Below are 27030 nucleotides of genomic sequence, written 5' to 3'. Positions count from 1 at the left end.
TATTTGACTGACTGTGTGTCCATCTGTGATAAGATTGTGTACAATATATCTTGTGAACCTTTTGACAGATTTAAATCATATTTTAAATATTTTTTAAGGTAAATTTAGAATTGACCTTCAAGGTAAAAGGTCACACTTGACCACTATAAAAGTTTAAGGTAAAAGGTCACACTTTACCACTATAAAAGGTTAAGGTAAAAGGTCGCACTTGACCACTATTGGAAAAAGAAAAAAGAAAATGTTCAGGATATTTCTTGAACTCCTGGACAGATTTAGATCATATTCACACCATAACATCACACCATCAATGTCTACATCTAATTATATTTAGTTTGTCATTTGTTAAGGTCAAAGGTCACACAGGTCACACTTGAATATTTAAAAAAAAATAAAAAAGATAGATTTGTGTACAAGATATTTCTAGGACTCAAGACAGATTTAGTTCATATTCACACCATAACACGCATCACGGCATGATATTCTACTCGTGATTAGAGATTGTTTGTCATCGATCAACGTTAAAGGTCAGAGGTCACACTCGACCTCTTTCAAAAAAAAAAAAAATGATATAAGATATATCTCATGAACCTCTAAATAGATTTGTTTTATTGATTAGGGGGTGGGGATACAGTGAAACCTGACTTTACTGATCACTGACTTTAACTACATCCTGTGACATCTGACCATATCCAACGGAATCAGCGACATTCACGACATTATCTATGTACATTTACGCTTTTTTTTATCTGGAACCTGCCTTTACCGAAATCCGACACAAATTTTTGTTTGAGAAATACAATGTTAGTAGCACTATTTTCTCATTGAATCTAATGACCTGTTTATTTACATGTACAAAAAAATCACTTGTTCTGAAAAAAAATAAAAATTTCATTCAGTAAAAAGATCGTTTTTTCACAGAAAATAGAATCCAGATCGTTTTCACTACAAGTTTTTCATTTTATTGTATTATTAATTTTTTCCATTGTGGATTAGACATTCAAAAGTTGGGGTGGGCTTATTAACGAAATATGAGCCTATGCAGAAAAAAAGCGAAAAATAGAGAGGTGGGCTTATCCCCTAGCATGGGCTTATATCCGGTAAAATACGGTACCGCTCAATCGTAGTTCCTGACAGAACCTTGCTTGTACACACAAGACCATACACATGCTGAATGAGTCACTTTTTGGTGAGATAGGCAAATTTCTACTTGAACGGTTTGTTTTTTCTCTACAGAGATAATTTTATGACGTCATATAGTTATTATGACATAATAATAAATTGTTTATGACATCACAATCATAAATGGACCAGTTACAATATGTATGTTACAAAAGAAATCAGTTTGTTGATGTTTCCCTCGAATCTTTTGTTTCAGATTTTCAATCCCCCGGACTACAACAATCCAAACAGTATCAAGAACCACAATGAAGTTCTCCGCTGTTTTGCTATTCTAGGTAGATTTAACATTTCTGTCAAATCCTTGGTTTCTGTAAAAGTTAATTTTTGATGCTTCATATTTTTGTGGTTTTGCTAAATGTTGAAGTAATTGTCGTTTTTTTTCCCCTCGGAAGTTATGACTCTAATTTTCTTAATTACTTTCATAGTATTTACAATACCATATTTGTCCTTCATAGTATTTACAATATCATATTTGTCCTTCATAGTATTTACAATACCATATTTGTCCTTCATAGTATTTACAATACCATATTTGTCCTCAAATAAGCCCCTCTCGTATAAACAATTAACTTTCTGGAGGTTATTATTTTAAAATTCATGATTTTGAAAAAAATAAGAAGGGGCTTATTTGTGGATAAATACATACTGTACGTTAGAATATTTACAATTGATTTATTTAAACATACAACAAATGTACTTGGAAATTTGAAGAAAATAATTATATTAATTTTTTTGTCAAAAGTGCATTATCAAAAATATGTTATTTCACAGCTCGTTCCTTCTCTGGGAAACTGACAGGAATCCTTCTAGCCAAGCTTGACAACAACAACGAAAAGACCAAGATTGGCATATTGACCATATTCAAACATCTGATCAACGCTGCTAGTAGGTTGATCCTGAAATTTTATATTTTTAAATTCTATTTTAATGTCAGTTTTAATGATATTATGAGTCTCCTTCCAGTGTAACATTTGGGGCTATAGGTTTGTCAACACTCTAGCGGCTTCAGTCCTACAGGAATTTGATTAAACTTCATACAATCATAAAGAACCGTAATATCTCAAACAAGTTAGAGTTTTGGATCAAGGTCACCGTTTCTATTTTTAGAAAATCCTTATCAGCACTCTAGGGGCTTCATTCCTTGAAGGAATTTGATCAAATACCACAATGACAAATGACCTTAATACCTCTGAGTTAGAGTTTCAGGGTAGTTGAATCAAGGTCACTGTTACTATTTTTAGAAAATGCTTGTCAGCACTCTAGGGGCTTCATTCCTTGAAGAAATTCGATCAAATACCACACAATGACAAATGACCTTAATACCTCTGAGTTAGAGTTTCAGGGTAGTTGAATCAAGGTCACTGTTACTATTTTTAGAAAATCATTTGTCAGTACTCTAGGGGCTTCATTCCTTGAAGGAATTCGATCAAATACCACACAATGACAAATGACCTTAATATCTCTGAGTTAGAGTTTCAGGGTAGTTGAATCAAGGTCACTGTTACTATTTTTAGAAAATCCTTTGTCAGTACTCCAGTGGCTTCATTCTTTGAGGGATTTTTATCAAACTTCAGACTCTTATTCAGGATCATAGTATCACAGACAAAATATGAGTGTCAGGGTTTAGGATCAAGGTCACTATTACTATTTTTAGAAAACATTTGTCAGTGCTCTAGAGTCTTCATTCCTTGAAGGATTTGGATCAAATTTTAGACACTTGTAAATGACCATAATAGCTAGTGGAGGACCGGTAGCGGACATGAATTGCCTTCGCAATATGCAGCTTGCTTGATCAAAATCAAAGTTTCATTTTCTGAACTGCTCAAAGTTCACTTTGGTGAGATACCAGTAAAAAGAATAGATTAAAGGATGTCAGTTTCTGAAACATTGTTCAAAAGCCCAGTATAATTTACTGAGCTGCAGTTTGATAATTTAATGGGGTTTTCTTGATTTTGTATTTTATAGCGGAGTCTATGGCAGATAAACAGGAAGTCGTTGTGTCGGGTCTAAAGTCCATGGTCCTGGAACAGAACAATAAGGTAGGATATTATGGCCGAACCTACAGTACAGACCACCAGTCTGTAACTAGTAATAAAACCTGTCTATAGACATCATCTGTCTAAATAACACCTGACAATAGCTACCACACCTCTCTATACCTACCAACAGTCTACGTTATTTTGATATCTATATTAATATTTTTGTGAAATTGGAAAATGTCACATTAAAAAAAAAAATCATCAAAATGAAAGTTCGTCATGAAAGTTTTTAGCATACATTGTATGTGTTTTTTTTCAATCAAGAAAATCTTTTCTCAGGTAGTGATTGCCATAGCTCTTTTTTAATATATGGTTTTTTTTTTTTCAGATAAAGAAAATCTTTGCTCAGGTAGTGATTGCCATGGCTCACCATAACTACCTGGAACTTGAAGGTGGACAACAGATGATGGAGTTTATTGTGAAACAGTGCTCCCTCCCTAATGACCCTCCGGTGAGTTAAAGAGAAGAACGAGTGAGAGGAGGTGGGAATGAATGAGAACAAGTGAGAAGAAGATAATGAATGAGAGAGGCAGGGAACAATAGAAGGGAAGTGAGAGGATAAGGAATTGAATAAGAGAGCAAAAGAGAGAGAGAGAGACAGACAGACAGAAAGGAAAGAGAGAAAAGAGAAGGGAAAGAGAAGAGGGAGCAGGAAGAAGGGATAGAATAAAAGAGCGAGAGAGAGAAGACAGACAGAAAGGAAAGAGAGAAAAGAGGAGGGAAAGAGAAGAGGGAGAGGGAAGAAGGGATAGAATAAGAGTGAGAGAGACAGAAAGGAAGGAAAGAAAAGAAAGGAAATGAATGAAAAAAGGAGAGGGGAAGATCGAGGGAGTTGGGTGAAGAATAGGAAAACTGAGGGACACGGAGAGATTGGGAAGAGTTAGAAGGAGAGGATGGGGAGAGAACAATGGAAAGGAACTTAAGGCAAGCAGTTTGAGATGGAGACTTTAAAAAAAATGTGGCAAAAATCCGGGAGGATTCTCAAGGGCAGCGGATATCCTAGTCCAGAATGTACATGATGATAAAAAAGCAAATGAAAGCATGAGAATTGGTGAAGGAATAGATGAAAGGGATGAAGATGGTGTGGATAGTGTGGATAGACAAGGGGTAGTATTTTATCTGTTTGTATGTATTTTTGTCTGTACAGGGAAAGAGATCGCCAGACCCTGAGCATGTAACAAATAAACAGCTGAAGTTGATGTGTGACAATGTACTACAACTTCTCACAACCACAGTAGAGGACATGGAACAGGTGAGTAACTGTATGACAACTTCTCATGACCTCAGTAGAGGACATGGAACAGGTGAGTAACTGTACTACAACTTCTCATGACCACAGTAGAGGACACAGAACAGGTGAGTAACTGTACTACAACTTCTCATGACCTCAGTAGAGGACATGGAACAGGTGAGTTAATGTATTACAACTTCTCATGACCACAGTAGAGGACACAGAACAGGTGAGTAACTGTACTACAACTTCTCATGACCTCAGTAGAGGACATGGAACAGGTGAGTAACTGTACTACAACTTCTCATGACCACAGTAGAGGACATGGAACAGGTGAGTAAATGTACTACAACTTCTCATGACCTCAGTAGAGGACACGGAACAGGTGAGACAATGTACAACTTCTCACGACCTCAGTAGAGGACACAGAACAGGTGAGTAAATGTATTACAACTTCTCACAACCACAGTAGAGGACATGGAACAGGTGAGTAACTGTACTACCACTTCTCACAACCACAGTAGAGGACATGGAACAGGTGAGTTAATGTATTACAACTTCTCATGACCACAGTAGAGGACACAGAACAGGTGAGTAACTGTACTACAACTTCTCACAACCTCAGTAGAGGACATGGAACAGGTGAGTTAATGTACTACAACTTCTCACGTCCACAGTAGAGGACACGGAACAGGTGAGTAAATGTATGACATGCTACTTGCAATTGTTGTGAAATAAATACAGTTGTATGTAAAGTCTAAGAAGTACAGCTGTATGATGCAGTTCTATGAATGAGTGTATGTCCTCCATACAATCCAGGTATTGTGGCCGTACCTGTTGGAGCTCATCGTGCCAGAACAGTACACAGAGGCAGCCGGAGTCCTCTGTAAATGTCTCTCTCACCTGTCCAACAAAAAACGTGACGAAAATGCAGACGACTACGAAATTGATTATGAAACCCAAGGTAATTTTAGGATCTGATCGACAACTATTTTTCCAGCTATATCAGTTACAAAATAGTAGATTGATTACCATATGTGGTTTTCATTGCTCATAGGGTAGAGCATTGGACTGATGCAATGTAACCTCCCATAAAGATCGGAAGTTTGGGGTGTAATCACTATCCGGGATGGTTTGTGTTTTCATGAATATTGAGATCACAGTTCCTCATGTGCTGTCGTGGTTATGTCCATAGCGAGATACTTTACACGGCCCATAATTGCCTTCGACAGCATGAGGCAGGCCTCCTGTGTATTTTTGAGTAAGGTAGTCACCAACTATTACAAGAAGACAGCATGTGGCAGGCTTTCTGTGTATTGTTGAGTAAGGTAGCCACCAACTACTACAAGAAGACAGCATGTGGCAGGCTTTCTGTGTATTGTTGAGTAAGGTAGCCACCAACTACTACAAGGAGTTAGCATGAGACAGGTCTCCTGTGTATTGTTAAGGTAGCCACTAGCTACTACAAGGAGACAGCATGTGACAGGTTTTCTGTGTAATGTTGAGTAAGGTAGTCACCAACTACTACAAGGAGACAGCATGCGACAGGCCTCCTGTGTAATGTTGAGTAAGGTAGCCACTAGCTTCTACAAGAAGACAGCTTCCCTCAGAATAGGGTCATTAAGGCACTGTTTATGTATGGGGCGATAAACCCAGCTAACAAAAAACTCCACACTTTAAGCTGTATTTTGTTTATGAGTGCAAGTATAGAAACAAATGAAATGTAGGTCACTGTAACCTTTAATTTTCACTTCTAGCTTAAATTCTTGGCATTTCCTTTAAAGCAAAAATAGAGAAATGTTTGCTTTAGATTTCAACAAGTTTTATAAATTGCTACATATTATCATCATATTTGTAATCAATTTCTCTCTGGCTACTAATTCTCAATATTAGTCCAATAAATGTATACTTCATCTGTGTTATATTTCAGCAAACGTGCCCAAGCCCCCAGTCCTGATGGCGAGGCTCATGGTGAGTGGCAATGAGTATATAAAAAGTACATTTCTAAATTGGGGTGGGGGTGGGGTTGGGAGGGGAAGGTGGGGGTGGGGTTAGGAGGGGAAGGGGGAGAGAGAGAGAGAAATCTCAAGCCCTTTGCAGATTTTTCTGTTTACTCAAATCTGTTTGGCATCTTTACATGACATTTGATGCCCAGTGATGTCATAATAAAAATTACATGTATGTCATACCCCAATATCTTTGTATGCTTAACCCACAAGGGAGGTAATTCAGCAAAGTTAAAATAATTAGTAATAAAATTAATTCATAAATGGTTTTATGCAATTTTTTATGATACAAAAAAGCATCTATTAAACATACATGTATGTGTCCAAGATAATCCTATTTCAGTCTTGGGCTGTATTTCTGTTATATCATAGAATACCAGTATTTGACGGAGTTAATTTTCCTATAAAGGTATTGGATTCCATTAGACTGAATCAGCAAATGGTATGGAATTTTGCTCTTTGTCATTGATAGGTGTTAGCAGGTCGCCCTACCAACGGACGAGACCGAGGTGTCCAAGTGCTAATGACGATGAAGGGACTTGTCCCTAACCTTGACGAGAACCTGGTCGACCTTTGGGACACCGTAATCCCTAAACTCATACAGTTTCTGGAAGGTATGTGTCGCCCTAAATTAAGATTTTCAAGTAAATATTGAATTTCAGTGTATTTCATATACATGTGTAATAGGAGTGGGAAAATGAACACTAGCCAGATGCTCTACCTATTGAGCTACCTGGTCGCCGATGATCGACCCGGTCCAGTTCCGCTACACATGTATAGGTTTTATGCAGAACTACAAGGTGTTTTAACAAATTTATTTATGTTAAAATACAGATGCCACAAGAGAAGACACATTTTCACAGCAGAATTGGGAAGATTTATTTTTGAAGGTAAGACACAACAATTAGATATACTAGTGCACTATGGGGGTGAGATCAGAGCTATATGGCTCTATCCCTTATTGGACATTTTGTGGTCTCATTCCTAAGACATCACTGACATTCATTTATTGGTACAGTATGGTCATGTCCTTGGGTAAGACACTTTCGCCTTATTGCCCTGAATATCATGTGACCGGACTGTTTTACCTTGTTCAATATCCCTTTTCAAAAGCAATACTCTTTATTCTCATAAAACAAATTTTCTCACACCTGGGGTGATCAAAAGGTCTGTTGTCATGAAACAGTGTCAAATAATCAGGTAGTTTTCAATATATACATATATTGTTTGATTTAATGATTTTACTTTGAGTTATGTCCCTTTAATGAACTCCTTACCTACATTTCCGTGGGAATTTGGGTGCCTTTTGCGTACAGTTATAGTACATCTGATTGTCTTATGGTTATACAGCTGTTGTCTAAGAGTTTGGATGTGATGGAGAATGAGGATTGGACAGCAGAGCTGGGAGAAACATTTGGCAATCAAATTAGCATGTACAACAGTTATCCCGAGGAAAAGGTAGGTTTGTAAATGAAAATAGATTGTTAGAAAAACTTATTAAAAATGATAGATAAGCTTAAATGTTCAAATCAAAGATTGCATTATTTCTTTTTTCACGCTTTTTAGAGAGTATTAGATTGATGATAATTACACTTCTTTTTAGAGAGTATTAGATCAGTGATAATTACACTTTTGTTTAGAGAATATTGAACTTAGATAATTAAACTTTGGTTTTTAAATTAGAAGACAAAAAATAAATCCTATTCTTGTCTCTGTGTGTTTGTGTTTATAGGTGTTGAATTTTTTACAAATTTTTGTTTAGAGAATATTGAACTTATAGACTTTTTTTTTTACAATTTTTTTTGTTTTCCACAGAACTTCCTATATAAGAGTCTGGGTGTTGTCATGAGAAAATCAAATAAGAAAGACTTCGTAAATAAACATCTGGACCTGATCTTCAGCACTATCAAACATTCCGACCAGATAGAGAGAGAGGTAAAAACACAAAAACAAATACTAGTAGGATAAATTTATGAATTGCTATCAAAGCACTGTGTCTACTCACCATTTCACAGAAGTAGGTCACTGTGGCCCTATATTCAAGGTCAAGGTCAAATAAGAGCAAAAGTTTCCGACCAAGTGTTGTCATTTTATGGCTATGACTTTTGAAGAATTCCGGGCCGATGATCGAACATAATTGAAAATTAGTAAAAAATAAAAATAAAAATATAAAAAATACCAACTGATCATCAAAGACGATTTTGGAAAGGCATTTAATCAGAAATTTCCAGAAGTGGTTGGAATTCTTGGGCTTCCCATATTTTTGTAATGTTACCAAACCAAGAAGTAGTTGATTTTATGGATATATTCATTGGTCATTTTTACAAGTGATTAAGGAGATTTAGATATATCAACAACCGTTAAATGCTCTAAATAGCCCTGGCTGTTCATGGGCAATAAACCTAGCATGCAAACAAACCTATAAGAGTTTTATCATAAAAATTACATAGATATTCAAAATTTTATTAGGACTTTTTCAGTTTTTCCTGTAGTTTCTGAGGACATGCCGTCTAATTTGCTTTATTCTGATTTTTAACCAGGGCTGTGCCATAGCTATGGGGTTCTGTGCAGCCTCCCATTTAGATGCAGTCCTAACTAAACTGGAAAGTGTTGCTAAAAATGAGATGTCTCAAAAAAGTGGTGGACTCTTCAGCTTCATCAAGGTAACTTTCTGTTCAGATTAGCTTTAATTGTATTTTTTGTGCTATATTCATGAATTTTTTATAAATGATTATATATAATTTTTCAGTTTATTACATGATCCTTAAACTGGTGGGTTTGATAAATATACTCCATATATTTTTCCGCACTCTCTGAAATGATTTATTGGAGGTTAATTTGGAATGAGAGTGTCCATCTGTCTGTCAAACTCTCCACAGAAGTTCATTAATTAGTCGTTTATACTGCTTTCTCTCTCAGTCGATATTTATAAAATATGCTTTCATAACCTAAAGGACAAGTTTTGGTAAACTTGTAGCTCGCCTCAATTAAATTGGTGTTGGCTGATAATATACTGAACTTCTGGGCCACTGTTCAGTGGAGAATAATAGTTAAAATCATTTTTAAAGTAGTGTATAAGTGCTACATCAACCAAACTTACATGTTTTATAGAATATATAATACTTAGCATGCTGCAGAGGTTGGATCTGACCATGTTTTATGATTGATTGACTGAATTCTTTTACCAATACGTTTACAAACATGTACTTTGTGTATCTTTTATGTGTAATTATTTTGTTATGACATCATGATGCTAAGTTTGTCGGAATTAAGCAGGAAGTCAACTGACCTATTGAGTCAAAGGTCAAGGTTCTTTAAACTGGTGACCAAGCAAACTTGGTCATAGTCAAACGAAATGTCATCTGACCAAAGCTGAAGGTCATTGAATCAAAGGTCAAGGTTAAATTTGGTATCTTGTAACTATTAAACATTTTGTTATGACTTAATGAAACAAACTATGGTTGTAGTCAAAATAGAAATTGTACAAGGGTCAAGGTCAACGTAGACTTAATGAAACAAGCTATGGTTGTAGTCAAAATAGAAATTGTACAAGGGTCAAGGTCAACGTAGACTTAATGAAACAAACTATGGTTGTAGTCAAAATAGAAATTGTACAAGGGTCAAGGTCAAGGTCACAAATTGTATATTTCCTTGTTGCATTAAATGAGAGATCCTTTAAAAAGAGGTCAAGGTCATCAGGCACAGTTCTTGATTTTTGCCATCTCGGCTTCCATTGACCAAAATCAAAATGGTTGTGTGATTCAAGATGATTTAGGGGGTATCAGACAGGCATACTGACGTCTAGATATCGCCTGTTTCTCCGACCAAATGTAGATGGCTGATTATTCTAAGAATGCTTATAATGCACAGGATATGTTACAGTGGCTGGAACTGACCTTTGTTCGATTGTATTATAGTATGACAATCACATATCAAATACACTGGAATTTGTCATTCAAGGAAAAAAAAAATTATTGCCTTAAACTGATATTGAGTTTTATATTTTTCAGTCTCAAGGCGTATGTATTCCTGGATTATAATTAGTCTGATTTCTGTAGTAACCATGGCAACATAAATCTAGTTCTTCTAATTAACTGCTTACCCTGAGTGTTTTCTTGTTGACTGTTTTTGCCATCTCGATTAGATGGAGCTTAATCAGAATGAAGTAACCAAGTGGTTTCCTGTTAGGTACTATCTGAATGAAACATTAACATTTAAAATATTTCCAGATATTGATAATAGATTTAATCCCCCCCCCCCCCCCCCCCCCCCCCCCCCCCCCCCTAAAAAAAACAACAAAAAAACAACAAAAAACAAAAAACAAGATTGGAAAATTAAAAAAAAGTAATACAAATAATATTCTTAAGAATCAAGTTTTTGATTTCTGTATTTATTCTCAGATAAGCTCCCTTCACTAGTAATTTTGGTAAAATTAAAATTTTGAATGACCGTATTTATTCTCAGGTAAGCCCTCTATGCTCGTAAGTTTGGTATAATTAAATTTTTGGGGAGGGCTTATTTGAGACACCTTCTGATCCTTCAAAAATGGAGAAGGGGTTTATTTGTGTGCGGAGGCTTTACTTATTTGTGGGCAGGGGGCTTATTTGTGGATTAACAACAGTATTACAATTTTCTATGCTGATTTGAGAAATTATTTGTGAATATATATTCTATCAAATGAATGAAAATAGCAAGAAATACTTATAACCTTAAAATTTAATTCTTTTTATTATAGTGATTTAAATCTGGATGTGTTGCAACATTGGAAAATTAATTTTTCATGGTCTTTTCTGCTGTCCTAATGTCTGTTTGCTTTCACAACGTCAGTGAAAATTGACATTAACAAAAATATTCTTGCCTTTGTATGAACAAAATCATTGAAATCTGCTTGAATAAGTCAATGACATCAGTGAAAGTCGAGAACTTATTCAAAAACCTTTGTATAGTGGACTCTGTGTTAACAGGACTATCCTCTGGGGCTGTGTAATTTGGCCGATTCGTAGTTGGAGAGATTTGGATTGCAGAGAGTCTGATTTGATATCATCGCTGAATGAAATAAAGCTAAAATACCAGATACAACATATCATAGCTGCTCTTTTGATTATCATCAGCCCAAATATTTAAAGATGCTACACCTCCGACAGAGTGTAATAAATTTCTGAAGATGTTAAGCTAACACGACCTGTTGCCTTCCTCGCTTCGCCATGTGGTTCCTACTCGTTTGTGTTTCTGTTTTCGGCGCATGCGCAATCAGTATTGCATTCAATATGTAGGCGGAGCGAAATGGAATTTCTTCGGGACGCAATTAATTATTTTATTTGTTTTAATTTTAAAGATAAATAAGAAGTCGAAACTTTCCGTGGGTGGTAATAATATCAAGTGTGTAACTTTTATTCCTGAAGAAAAATACATATGAGTCGTGTTTTTAATTGATAAAAAATACTTTCTGTCGGAGATGTAGCACCTTTAAAAAAAAAAAAAAAATTTGTGATGTACACAATGGCGACGTGACATCATTGTCTTGTTGCTGTACGTGACATCATTGGTTATTGCCAGCAAATGCTATCTGGGCCGACAGAGAAATCCCACACAAGTTAAAAGGGAGACAAATCTGTATACAGGAGGAAAAAAAGAATCATTTTACATCTTGTTTATTTATCCAAACAAGGTAGATCACGGCCATCATTTAAAAAAAAAAAATTTTTCATAATTTGATGAGTGAGTTCAGGAATGTTGTTATAGCCCAGTTCACTTTATTTATCGGGATTTTATTGGGACCAAATTATTTAACATAGATCCGATTTGCACAGAGTCCGGTTTAGACAGAGTCCACAGTATATCCATTATGCTTGAATGATAACAGTGAAAATTAATTGACAATAACAAAAAGATAATACTTACCTTATATACATGGTATATGCTTGATCTGCAGCAGTGAAAATTGACATTAACAAAAAAGATGCTTGCCATTGTATATTAATTATGCTTGATAAGCCGCATGTGACAATTAAAAGATTTTCAGTCTGATCAATTATGCTAGAAAAGCATTTAATACTGTCTTATTTAGGTTACAGCTACCATAACCTGCTAAAAAAGTATGTTCCCAAGCTGTATAAATCCACAGAACCTAGCATAACCATATTAGCTTTAAGCATAGCGAGATAAGTTGGTTGAAAAATTACCTTTTTTTTTTTTTTAAATTTCTAAGGTCAGAGGTAAAAAACTTCTTAAAAATTGCAAACATCTCCAGAATCTGAAATAAGAATCATGATGATTGGAGTAATGATCTATTTTAACCTGGTGAACTAGTTTATTTTGAAAGTAGACACCCAGGTAAAATTTCAGGTAAATAGTTGGTTAATTGATGTCTTGATCTGTCCACACTCATATGACTTGGTTTTACAATACTATCAATATTTAGTAATACATCATAATCATGATACTAATATTGATTTTTTTTTCTTCATTTTGTTATTGACCTTTGAACTTGTGTCCTTTGTGACCTATATATCACCATATTAACATACTTGTACTGTCGTCTTTAGGACAGGTCTGAAGCAGACATAGAGAGAACCAAAGCTACCCTGATGTTGTGTTACGGTTTCGTGGCCCTGTTTTCACCCCCTGGCCTGATCGTGTCACGGATGGAGGCCACCATTCTCCGTGGCATACAGCCATATTTTGCTAACGTCAAGGTAACCGTGTAAAACAATGCCACACATGACACTACGCACAAAACACATTCTCACACCATCAGTGATCCCTGATTCAGGAAGTATGCGATGGCGACATGACTTATTTAGGGCGTCAAACTCCATCTAACAATGGCCAAGGTAAACTTGTATCATTCACTCTGACCAATGATAAACATAAAATGCAAAGTATTCCTCGCTAAGGTAACCACGCATCCCTTTACGTTGACCACAGGTAACCAAACAACAGAAATATTCCTGGCTAAGGTAGTCACACATTCCTTCACTTTGACAACAGGTAACCAAACAACAGAAATATTCCTGGCTAAGGTAACCACACATTCCTTCACTTTGACCACAGGTAACCAAACAACAGAAATATTCCTGACTAAGGGAACCATATATCCCTTCACTTTGACCACAGGTAACCAACCAACAGATTAACTGGCTAAGGTAACCACACATTCCTTCACTTTGACCACAGGTAACCAAACAACAGAAATATTCCTGGCTAAGGTAACCACACATTCCTTCACTTTGACCACAGGTAACCAAACAACAGAAATATTCCTGACTAAGGTAACCACTATATCCCTTCACTTTGACCACAGGTAACCAACCAACAGAAATATTCCTGACTAAGGTAACCACACATTCCTTCACTTTGACCACAATTGACCACACATTCCTTCACTTTGACCACAATTGACCACACATTCCTTCACTTTGACCACATAGGTACCTACACATTCCTTACTTTGACCACAGGTAACGGTATAATAGAAATATTCCTGGCTTAAGGTGGCCAACTCATCAACCGCCCAAGATAAAACACTAACAAGGAAATACACATAAATGTCCACAACATGAACCAGACCTGTTTCTGGCCATGGTAACGACATCCTAGTATAGGGACCAAAGCAGGACAGTAACATTCACATCATAATTCGTACATTTCCAAAATATTGAAATGCACCCTTTCAGTGACAGTCTAGGTACACTGTACTTATATTTACATTGTGTACGATAATATTGTACTCAGTTTTGGTCACTTGTTAAATTTACTGGCTTTTCAAATTGCAAAAGGATAATGTGGAAATGAAAATTGGGATAATCAATTACAGTTTTGGGGGAAAAAAATAACATTTAAGATATTTTTTTTCATATTTTTTTTAATCATAGAATTACATGTACTGGTATGGGTAAATGATTTTTGGGTAGAGTTAAATTTTTGAAAAATAATCAAGAATCTTAATTCAAAAATAAAAAGTAATGATATTGAGCAATATACATACTAAACATTTGGGTAACGGTAAATAGTAATTTAAATCTGAAAAAAAAAATTCTAAAAATAAATCCGTGGATTTGAAAATTGAATTCTTGTCTCTGATATCTTTTACCTTATGGCAGATGGAGACAATGGACCTGAAAAGATGTTGCATACGTACTATTGAATTGATTGGGAAAACTTTGGAGCATATTTCACGTCGACGGAAATTAGATTTCATTTTCTCACAGCGATCAGAATACCTGGAATACCTACAGGTAGATTTTACTGCATGGTCAAGTGCATGATTAATGTTGTGACATTTTGTTGGCAGGACATGGGCGTCAAACAAAACTTGATTCGAACCGTGGACCTGATTGGCAAAGCCCTCCATCCAGATCATCTCAAGTCTCACTATAACTTCAGTAATAGAGGGGAGTTCCTTAATCACTTACAGGTATAAACTACAGGTGTGTCAGTATACAGGTGTGTCAGTATACAGGTGTATATTACAGGTGTGTCAGTAGATAGGTGTATAATACAGGTGTGACTGTATACAGGTATATAATACAGGTGTGTCTGTATACAGGTATATAATACAGGTGTGTCAGTAGATAGGTATATATAACAGGTGTGTAAATATCCAGGTATATAGTACAGGTGTGTCAGTATACAGGTATATAATACAGGTGTGTCAGTATACAGGTATGTAATACAGGTGTGTCAGTAGATAGGTATATATAACAGGTGTGTCAGTATACAGGTATATAATACAGGTGTGTCAGTAGATAGGTATAAACTACAGGTGTGTCAGTAGATAGGTATATAATGCAAGTGTGTCAGTAGATAGGTATATAATACAGGTGTGTTAGTATACAGGTGTGTCAGTAGATAGGTATATAATACAGGTGTGTCAGTAGATAGGTATATAATACAGGTGTGTCTGTATACAGGTATGTAATACATGTGTGTCTGTATACAGGTATATAATACAGGTGTGTCAATATACAGGTATATAATACAGGTGTGTCAATATACAGGTATATAATACAGGTGTGTCTGTGTACAGGTATATAATACAGGTGTGTCTGTAAACAGGTATATAATACAGGTGTGTCAGTATACAGGTGTGTCAGTATACAGGTATATATAACATGTTTGTCAGTAGATAGGTATATAATACAGGTGTGTCAGTATACAGGTATATATAACATGTGTGTCAGTATACAGGTATATAATACAGGTGTGTCAGTATACAGGTATATAATACAGGTGTGTCAGTATACAGGTATATATAACATGTGTGTCTGTATACAGGTATATATAACATGTGTGTCTGTATACAGGTATATATAACAGGTGGGTCACTATACAGGTATATAATACAGGTGTGACTGTATACAGGTATATAATACAGGTGTGTCAGTATACAGGTATATATAACAGGTGTGTCTGTATACAGGTATATATAACAAGTGTGTCTGTGTACAGGTATGTAATACAGGTGTGTCTGTATACAGGTATATATAACAGGTGTGTCACTATACAGGTATATGATACAGGTGTGTCAATATACAGGTATGTAATACAGGTGTGTCAGTATACAGGTATATATAACAGGTGTGTCTGTATACAGGTATATATAACTGGTGTGTCACTATACAGGTATATAATACAGGTGTGTCAGTATTCAGGTACATGTATATAATACAGGTGTGTCAGTATACAGGTATATAATACAGGTGTGTCAGTGTACAGGTATATAAAACAAGTGTGTCAGTATACAGGTATGTAATACAGGTGTGTCAGTATACAGGTATATAATACAGGTGTGTCAGTATACAGGTATATATAACAGGTGTGTCACTATAATAAATAAATAAATAAATATACAGAACTTGTATAGCGCTGAATTTAGCTTTAAAAACTACGCTAGAGCGCTTTACAACCTTAAAATAAATAAAAATTAATTCACAACATTAAAATATATAAAAAGCAAGATATTAAAACACTAAAACATATAAAAGAACAAGTCATTCCTGTGGTGAGCTTAAACCAGCTATAAAGTCTATATATCAATACTGTTAACACTGTTAAAACTTTTAATCATCCTAATTAAAAGCTAATTTGAAAAGATGGGTCTTCAAAAGAGTCTTAAAAGAATCAATTTTTCTGGCACTCCTAATTTTTAAAGGGAGACGATTCCAAAGGGAGGCAGCAGCTTTATCAAAACGTCTGTCCCCATATGTTTTGGTTCGGGTCTTTGGCTCAACCAAGTAGTTTTCATGTTCTGATCGAAGTGATCTCGATGGGACATATGGTGTCACAAGATCCCTGAGATACATAGGAGCTAAACCATTCAGAGCTTTATATGTGTACATGAGCATCTTGTACTGGAAGCGGTATTCAACAGGGAGCCAATGAAGCGACATGAGAACAGGTGTTATGTGGTCTCTTTTCCTTGTACGAGTGACAAGATGAGCTGCAGTGTTTTGAAGTTTCTGGAGCCGACCAGACACGTTTGCAGGTACACCATACAGTAAGGCATTTCCGTAATCTAGTCTGGAAGTTACAAGTGAGTGCACAAGTGTCTTGCAGGCATCCATAGTGATGAACTGTCTGATGCGACCGATATTCCTCACTTGATAGTAACAGGCTTTAGAGATTGAGCACACCTGTTTTTCCATGCTTAAAGTGTGATCAAAGTACACACCTAAGTTCTTAACACATGTAACTGCTTGAATGACACTATTTCCAATTGTAAGTTGATATTTTGACGTCACACTTGTGCAGTGTTTGGGAGTGAACACTATGAGCTCTGTTTTGTCCTGGTTGAGCTTCAGCATATTAGACGTCATCCAATTGCTGATGTCTGAAAGACAGGCTTCAAGCTTAACAGAAAGACTATTCCATTGTTCACGTTGTTTGATTACCATATATACTTGAGTGTCATCTGCATAGCAGTGGTAAGTCATATTGTGAGTTTGGCATATTGCACTAATAGGTTTAGAGTAAAGACAGTATATCTTTGGCCCAAGTACCGAACCTTGTGGTATTCCAAAAGCAAGACACTGTTCATCTGATCTCACAGATCCTATGGCAACACGCTGTTTTCTGTCTCTCAAATAAGACTTGATCCATAAGAGGGCACCACCTGATATCCCGTACGTGTATTCCAGCCGCTTGAAGAGAATGCCGTGATCAATAACATCAAACGCGGCAGACAAGTCAAGCAGTACAAGAACAGCTGAACAGTTGTTGTCCAGAGCAGTTGCAACATCATGATGGACCTTCAATAAGGCTGTCTCCGTGGAATGGCATGGACGATATGCAGATTGACAGTTATCATAGAGAAAATTAGCATCCAAGTGCAAATCAAGTCTGTTGGCCACAACTTTCTCCAACACTTTAGACAGAAATGGCAGATTTGAAACAGGGCGGTAGTTTTTAAGTACTTCCTTATCTAGACCAGGATTCTTAAGAAGTGGTCTAACAATGGCCTGTTTAAAAGCAACTGGAACATTGCATTCAGTCAAAGATGAATTTAGAGTAGTGGTAATAAGTGGCAGTAGACTATACAGGTATAAAATACAGGTGTGTCAGTATACAAGTATGCTAATGTTTTAAGTAAGACATCTAAGATTAAGACCATCAAACCTACCTTAGTGTAATTATCAATATTATCTATTGATTTTTAACGAAGATATTTCTGATTGCATTTAATTTTACATGATTATTATGTGTCGTTTTGTGTTGAGCAGGTATCTTGAATTAAGTTCAGCATGGCTTTTAATGTTTCAGTTAGATATAATTGGCTTTAAATTGTATTTATTTGATTTTTTTTCTTGTGATATTATAAACTACAGATGTATCAGTATACAGGTGTATATTACAGGTGTGTCAGTAGATAGGTGTATAATACAGGTGTGTCTGTATACAGGTATATAATACAGGTGTGTCTGTATACAGGTATATAATACAGGTGTGTCAGTAGATAGGTATATAATACAGGTGTGTCTGTATACAGGTGTATCAGTATACAGGTATAAACTACAGGTGTGTCAGTAGATAGGTATATAATACAGGTGTGTCTGTATACAGGTGTGTCAGTATACAGGTATAAACTACAGGTGTGTCAGTAGATAGGTATATAATACAGGTGTGTCAGTAGATAGGTATATAATACAGGTGTGTCAGTAGATAGGTATATAATACAGGTGTGTCTGTATACAGGTATATAATACAGGTGTGTCTTTATACAGGTGTGTCAGTATACAGGTGTGTCAATATACAGGTGTGTCAGTATACAGGTGTGTCAGTATACAGGTGTGTCAATATACAGGTGTGTCAGTATACAGGTGTGTCAGTAGATAGGTACCGTAAATATTCGCGTATAGTGCGCACTTTTTTTCAAAAATTGACAAGTGAAAAAGACCACTGCGCACTATACGCAAGTACAAGCTTTTTCCCCAGTCAGAATGAATGTGATTTGACGGAGATTTGCGATCGTTTCCTTCCGAAGCAGGATTGATTTAATACTTATATATATATATAACATATATAAAGCATTAAGAAAGTAATAGTTAACAAATAATCAAAGAAATGAATAGTTATCTTGATGTTTAATTCCTTGAAATTGTGTATTTATCAGCAATTACGTGGATATTTAAGTCGATCGTGAGCCACACGTTCCGTACACATACGATCTCACTTGAGCATGTTCTCCTATTCAGGTCCAAAACGATGTATAACATCTCAATTAACATCAAACAAAACTTGAAATGATATAGCAGTACTTCGTTATTTCATACTTCTAAATTAATAACAGAGTACTGCCAGAAACTGATAACGTTCAACTTGTTTATTTACGGAAGCTGTAACAGCACGCATGCGCAATTAGGCAAGGGTAACACTAATGCCTTGATCTCGTGCGGCAGTCACTGGCCATATAAAATACGATCTGACTGTGAAAACTACCGGGGTACTCTTATTTATCGTCTGCACTGTAGATTTATCCATTACACATGTTAATTCATTGATATAAAAGTTGTGACCACCACCACGACAGCAGACTTGTTTCCGTACTGTATACAAAATGGCGGCCTGTGTTACATTACGTAGCAGTCAGCTTACTAGTCAATCGTATTACAATTTTTTTTTTTTTTTTGAAAACGAACCTCAAAAACGTACCTGCGCACTATACGCGAGTGCGTACTATACCCGAATATTTACGGTATATAATACAGGTGTGTCTGTATACAGGTGTGTCAGTATACAGGTATAAACTACAGGTGTGTCAGTAGATAGGTATATAATACAGGTGTGTCAGTAGATAGGTATATAATACAGGTGTGTCTGTATACAGGTATATAATACAGGTGTGTCTTTATACAGGTGTGTCAGTATACAGGTGTGTCAATAAACAGGTGTGTCAATATACAGGTGTGTCAGTATACAGGTGTGTCAATATACAGGTGTGTCAGTATACAGGTGTGTCAGTATACAGGTGTGTCAGTATACAGGTGTGTCAGTAGATAGGTATATAATACAGGTGTGTCAGTAGATAGGTATATAATACAGGTGTGTCTGTATACAGGTATATATAACAGGTGTGTCAATATACAGGTATATAATACAGGTGTGTCTGTATACAGGTATATATAACAGGTGCGTCAGTATACAGGTGTATAATACAGGTGTGTCAATATACAGGTATATAATACAGGTGTGTCAGTATACAGGTATATAATACAGGTGTGTCAGTATACAGGTATATATAACAGGTGTGTCACTATACAGGTATGGTGTATAATACAGGTGTGTCAGTATACAGGTATATAATACAGGTGTATAATACAGGTGTATCTGTATACAGGTGTATAATACAAGTGTGTCAGTATACAGGTATATAATACAGGTGAGTCAGTATACAGGTATAAGATACAGGTGTGTCAGGATACAGGTATATAATACAGGTGAGTCAGTATACAGGTATAAGATAAAGGTGTGTCAGGATACAGGTGTATATTACAGGTGTGTTAGTATACAGGTATAAAATGCATGTGTGTCTGAATACAGGTATATATTACAGGTGTGTCTGTATACAGGTATAAGATACAGGTGTGTCAGTATACAGGTATGCTAATGTTTTAAGTAAGACATCTAAGATTAAGACCATCAAACCTACCTTAGTGTAATTATCAATATTATATATTGATTTTTAACGAAGATATTTCTGATTGAATTTAATTTTACATGATTATTATGTGTCGTTTTGTGTTGAGCAGGTATCTTGAATTAAGTTCAGCATGGCTTTTAATGTTTCAGTTAGATGTAATTGGCTTTAAATTGTATTTATTTAATATTTTTTCTTGTGATATTATTAGTGTTAATCATGCTATTTTGTTTGGTCTATTGTGTCAGCCTATTCAGTTACATAAATCCAGCAAAGCAAATTCTTTCTCAAATTTCTTTATGGTAGATTTTGATCAAATTTTACGCAGAAGTGACATATTGAAGGATATCTCTTGTAAAAATCAGTGTTATCATTTATCAAAATTTGTCAAAAAACGTCACCATTGTACAGGGAATATGGACATTCATGTCAGAGATAATTTCTAGTCGGACATTTGGAACTAATAAGTAAGCAGTCTTTGACTGTGAATTAATTTGAGGGGTACAAGTTGTCATGTCTAAATTTTATATTTGTGGAGAGTTGTCTCCCGTTTTGTATCTGAATTATTACACCTGATCGATCAACAAAAGTATGTCTTCCAAATATTTTCAAGTACAATTAAATTATTATAATAAATCATGTATTTTCATATTTTGTTTCACTAGGTGCACTATTACTGGTGTTTAGTGTTATGAATGCTAGCTTTCTTTTTCATATAGAAAATTTTGTGTTCAGATGACAAGACAAACGTTTTTTGTTGGATAGTTGCTTGCTAAAGTATAGCTAAAGCGAGAATTTAGTAAAAGTTCAAGGTCAATAATAAACCATATTTATCTTACAGCAAACACACGTCTGATAATAAGTCCACCATGAATTTTGTTTAGTAAAAAAAGCTTCTTCGTAGGGGCCGCAGTGGCCGAGTGGTTAAGGTGTCCCGACACTTTATCACTAGCCCTCTACCTCTGGGTTGCGAGTTCGAAACCTACATGGGGCAGTTGCCAGGTACTGACTGTAGGCCGGTGGTTTTTTCTCCGGGTACTCCGGCTTTCCTCCACCTCCAAAACCTGGCACATCCTTACATGACCCTGGCTGTTAATAGGACGTTAAACAAAAACAAACCAAACAAACCAAATCGTCCTGCAATAAGCTTTTTGCCTTATTTAGATTTTGTTTTGACATCCTGGAAAATTTCATTTCAAAAACTCTATTTTTGATCTGTAAGTCTTGTTTTTTACAGAGTTACATGAAGGCTGAATCTACAGCATCCATCACGAACGAGACGAGAGCACTAGCCATGCGATCATGTGCTACCCTGGTGTATCCTTGATGTTTGATTGTGTTAGAAATACTATGTTAGAAATACTGTAAAATATGAAAATATATTTAAAAGACACAGAAATAGATACAAATGTTTACTGAAGAATACAAAATTTAATGTGGTCCATCTCGGTACTAAGACAACCCAGCTATTAAAACCACTTTCACTCAGATCCCCCAGTGGTCTTAATAGAGAGGTTTCACGGTATTTACAATGCGTGGTTGCATTAAATTTGATACGTATGAACTATAAATGTGACTGGGACGACTGCATATTATTAGCGACCTGAAATTTCACAACTTCTTGCAATATTTCTTTAACTGTAATGAATAGTAAACTGGATCCCAAGCTGTCAGAAGCAGAGATTTTCGATTTGATAAAGACAGCGACGGACAGTCTGTTCGTGTTGCCGAAGGAAGGAATGTCACCAAAGAAGGGGAAAGACGAATCGTATGATCAGATGCTGGAGGCTGAGGTGTTACTGCAGTCCACAACAGAGGCCATGCATGATCTCATCTGTGTTATACTCAGCAAGGACCTCACGCCAAATGGCCTTGACTGTGTGTTCAAGGTAATGTCAAGGTCACAGTGACTAAGGGCAAGGTCACAGTGGTATATGGTTTATAGTAAGGTCAAGGTTACAGTGCTTGCATCTTCAGTATCTCAAGATAAGGTCAAGGTCACTTGTGACTATAAGGTCATGGCCACATTAAATGTGTTAATCCCAAGAATAAGGTCAAATATCAAGGTCATTTCTGACCTGTTTCAAATATGGAAGTGATATCTAGTGTAAAATCATAGTTCTTGATATGTAAAATTATAAAAAAAAATTAAGATAAATAATTAGATAAATAAGCAAAAAATCTTTGAATTAAACAATGTCCAACATTTACAGATGTCTTAAGTCAACTGTGGTAAATTACTTGAATATTCATGAGCCATATGCTTTATTGGCATGAATACAGATAACATTAAACATTAAGGCATTTAACAGTTTCGCTTAGTAATTAATATTTGTGCTGTAGAACCATTTAGATACCATAGTTTTTGGTGTTGAAGGGCCTGAACAATGATCCATATATTAATTTTCAGCACATGATGAAATGGTTTCACGAGCTGGAGGACCAAAGGCGAATTCGGTCATTAGAAACACTCCTCATGGCAGAGGAGTATATACTGGAGAATATGGATCCCTCTTCTGAGGTTAGTAAAATAAAAACATGTATTCCTCCTCTGAGGTCAGTAAAATGAAAACATGTATTCCTCCTCTGAGGTTAGTAAAATAAAAACATGTATTCCTCCTCTGAGGTCAGTAAAATGAAAACATGTATTCCTCCTCTGAGGTTAGTAAAATAAAAACATGTATTCCTCCTCTGAGGTCAGTAAAATAAAAACATGTATTCCTCCTCTGAGGTTAGTAAAATGAAAACATGTGTTCCTCCTCTGAGGTCAGTAAAATGAAAACATGTATTCCTCCTCTGAGGTCAGTAAAATAAAAACATGTATTTCTCCTCTGAGGTTAGTAAAATGAAAACATGGATTCTCTTCGGAGGTTAGTGAAATAAAAACATGTATTTCTTCTCTGAGGTTAGTGAAGTAAAAATGTGCACTCCTCTCCTGAGGTTAGTAAAATAAAAACAGGTACTCCTCTTCTGAGGTTAGTAAAAGTAAAAACAGGTACTCCTCTTCTGAGGTTAGTAAAATATAACATGCTCTCCTCTTCTTTGGTCTGTAGAATGAAAACATGCACCTCTCATCTCATGATCACATCAATGAAAGAATAATGATAAGAAGAAAACATGTTCTCCTCTTCTGAGGATTGCTACTAAAATTATAATAACATGTTGCTATGAGCTCCTAATATGATCTTTTTTAGCAAGCTCTGCGGCCATATATAATGCCTTTAATTACGATAAGTAAGGCATTTCAAGGAAAAATTTTCATTTCTCAAACTTTTTGCTGTCTAATATGGATCTTCATTCTGTTTACAATAAATACATAATGTAAGATATATATGATACCAACATAGTTTTTGCCTTAGTTTACCATATTTCTCCCAAAATAAGACTCCTCCCCTAGTGTTAAAGTTTACCATATTTCTCCCGAAATAAGTGTTAAAGTTTACCATATTTCTCCTGAAATAAGCCCCCTCCCCTTATGTTAAAGTTTACCATATTAATCCTCAAATAAGCCCCCTCCCCTAGTGTTAATGTTTACTATATTCATCCTCAAACAAGCCCCCTCCCCTAGTGTTAAAGTTTAGTACCATATTTATCCTTATATAAGCCCTTCTCCTATTGTAAAAGTTAAGTACCGTATTTGTCTCAAATAATCTCCTCCCCTAGTGTAAAAAGTTTGGAGGAGAGCTTAATTGCTTTTAACTTTCTAATTTAAAATTGACCATTTTGCAAAAATAAACAAAGTGGCTTTTTTGGGAATAAATAGTTACTTTAGTGAATTTGAAATGATTTACATGATTATGCCATATAATGAATCTTGTATGTATCTTGTAGGAGATAAATGGATTTGAGAACGAGTGTACCATATTAGCACGCTTAGTGCCTCGCTGTACGGATCCAAACACACAGGTGCGACAGTTAGCTGTGGATTGTATACAGGTTGTACTCAAGATGGCCTCCAGAATAGATGGTAAGACTTTGCCCTGTCTCCACATTTGTTAGATTGATTAGATTGATCAGTTCTCCATAACACATTCGCCATGTTGCCCAACAGGTTGTAAATAATGTATACATATAACTTTTAGCATGAGTCTCATGTTTTTGATTAGAGTTACAGGCTGTGATAGCCCAATAAATAGAGCAACTAGGTCAATCAGTACAGAAACTAGGTCAAACAGTACAGAAACTAGGTCAATCAGTACAGAAACTAGGTCAAACATTACAGAAACTAGGTCAATCAGTAGAGTAACTAGCTCAATCAGTAGAGCAACTAGCTCAATCAGTAGAGGCACTAGCTCAATCAGTAGAGGAACTAGCTCAATCAGTAGAGCAACTAGCTCAATCAGTAGAGGAACTAGCTCTATCAGTAGAGCAACTAGCTCAATCAATAGAGCAACTAGCTCAATCAGTAGAGCAACTAGCTCAATCAATAGAGCAACTAGCTCAATCAGTAGAGCAACTAGCTCAATCAATAGAGCAACTAGCTCAATCAGTAGAGTAACTAGCTCAATCAGTAGAGGAACTAGCTCAATCAGTAGAGTAACTAGCTCAATCAGTAGAGCAACTAGCTCAATCAATAGAGCAACTAGCTCTATCAGTAGAGCAACTAGCTCAATCAGTAGAGCAACTAGCTCTATCAGTAGAGCAACTAGCTCAATCAGTAGAGCAACTAGCTCAATCAATAGAGCAACTAGCTCAATCAGTAGAGCAACTAGCTCAATCAATAGAGCAACTAGCTCAATCAGTAGAGCAACTAGCTCAATCAATAGAGCAACTAGCTCAATCAGTAGAGCAACTAGCTCAATCAATAGAGCAACTAGCTCAATCAGTAGAGTAACTAGCTCAATCAGTAGAGGAACTAGCTCAATCAGTAGAGTAACTAGCTCAATCAGTAGAGCAACTAGCTCAATCAATAGAGCAACTAGCTCTATCAGTAGAGCAACTAGCTCAATCAGTAGAGTAACTAGCTCAATCAGTAGAGCAACTAGCTCAATCAATAGAGCAACTAGCTCTATCAGTAGAGCAACTAGCTCAATCAGTAGAGCAACTAGCTCTATCAGTAGAGCACCTGGCTGGAGTACCCTCAGGTGAAGCATTGAGGTACCTGTTTATGGTTTCGTTCCTACTTTGGCAGGTCATATTTTTCAGGAAGAGGGCTTACATAGGCTTTTGCCTGTTGCCCAATACCCATTGAATTTAATTCAGTAAAATCTTTGTGAAATGAGAAAAAAAAATTCTCAGGAAGCTGAGATAAAGGAACATCAAATGCAGTAGTTGTGGTTGTGTTCTTAGGCAAGACACTTTTCCAAAATTGCGCAGGATGGCATGTGACAGGCTTCCTGTATAATGCTCAGTGAGGTAGTCACCAACTACTTTAAGTAAACCTCACCTCTAAGAGACTCTAATAGAGACCAACCAACCAATTGTTTTCCCATAGACCTTAGTGTTAACGTTTTGGATTATTTCATTCAAATTCTTGAATTGAATATGACGATTATGGTTTATAACAAAAGTTTAGGGTCTGATATAACACCTAATCAGAAAAAAAAGTTGGGTCCTTCAGCTCAAATTTTCTCCAGGGTAGCCATTTTGAAAATAGGTGAATTTCGCAGTAAAAATTCTCAAAAATCTTAAATGTTTACCTGTTTACTATTATTACGTGAACTTTTGGGAAAAAAAACAATCGGACTTAAGAAATTTATATCAACATTTCTTATTGATAGTTACCTATCAGGCTACATATCTATTTTCTCACTTCATAACATACTGGCCAATCAGTGGCTGCCAGACATTTTATCCTTGGCTCAACGTTCTATACACAGGGGTTGTTTCAAAAATATATTTTTTCAATTGGTTGGTTGTTCCCTAATAGTTGACAGTATGATAAGCAAAGCAAGTAAGAAAAAAATAAATAAAGATTTATTTCCCTTTGATAATTGTTTGACTTTGTTTTGAGGTACATCTAGCTAGTAGACAACAATTTTCTCTAAAATATGTTTTGACTTGTACAATGTTAATCTCAGTATAGTTATATTATTTACCAAAACGTCTGAATAAATACCTACCTATTTAGTGATCTCTAAATAAATGTCTACCTATTTAGTGATCTCTAAATAAATACCTACCTATTTAGTAATCTCTAAATAAATACCTACCTATTTAGTGATCTCTAAATAAATGTCAACCTATTTAGTGATCTCTAAATAAATGTTGACCTATTTAGTGATCTCTAAATAAATGTATAACTATTTAATGATCTCTAAATAAATGTTTAACTATTTAATGATCTCTAAATAAATGTATAACTATTTAATGATCTCTAAATAAATGTCGACCTATTTAGTGATCTCTAAATAAATGTTGACCTATTTAGTGATCTCTAAATAAATGTATAACTATTTAATGATCTCTAAATAAATGTATAACTATTTAATGATCTCTAAA

At 35.7% G+C, this 27030-nt stretch overlaps 1 protein-coding gene across 1 annotated transcript in view; it reads left to right on the top strand.

Annotated features, from left to right (window-relative positions):
• The window catches only part of LOC117338655 (maestro heat-like repeat-containing protein family member 1), a 64448-nt gene that overhangs the window by 15150 nt on the left and 22268 nt on the right, over window positions 1-27030 (top strand). The window contains 19 exon segments of the mRNA XM_033900016.1: window positions 1376-1454; window positions 1951-2064; window positions 3145-3218; window positions 3547-3669; window positions 4366-4470; window positions 5269-5413; window positions 6380-6420; window positions 6928-7069; window positions 7290-7345; window positions 7806-7913; window positions 8271-8390; window positions 8996-9118; window positions 10466-10474; window positions 13001-13150; window positions 14749-14871; window positions 21827-21906; window positions 22241-22478; window positions 23000-23110; window positions 24421-24556. Of these exon segments, the coding sequence (XP_033755907.1) occupies window positions 1376-1454; window positions 1951-2064; window positions 3145-3218; window positions 3547-3669; window positions 4366-4470; window positions 5269-5413; window positions 6380-6420; window positions 6928-7069; window positions 7290-7345; window positions 7806-7913; window positions 8271-8390; window positions 8996-9118; window positions 10466-10474; window positions 13001-13150; window positions 14749-14871; window positions 21827-21906; window positions 22241-22478; window positions 23000-23110; window positions 24421-24556 (2077 nt within the window).

This window comes from Pecten maximus, chromosome 11, assembly GCF_902652985.1.
Source record: "Pecten maximus chromosome 11, xPecMax1.1, whole genome shotgun sequence".
In the NCBI taxonomy this organism is placed as follows: Eukaryota; Metazoa; Mollusca; class Bivalvia; order Pectinida; family Pectinidae; genus Pecten; species Pecten maximus.
The sequence above is the reverse complement of the archived record's forward strand: the minus strand, read 5'-3'. Positions and strand labels throughout refer to the sequence as shown.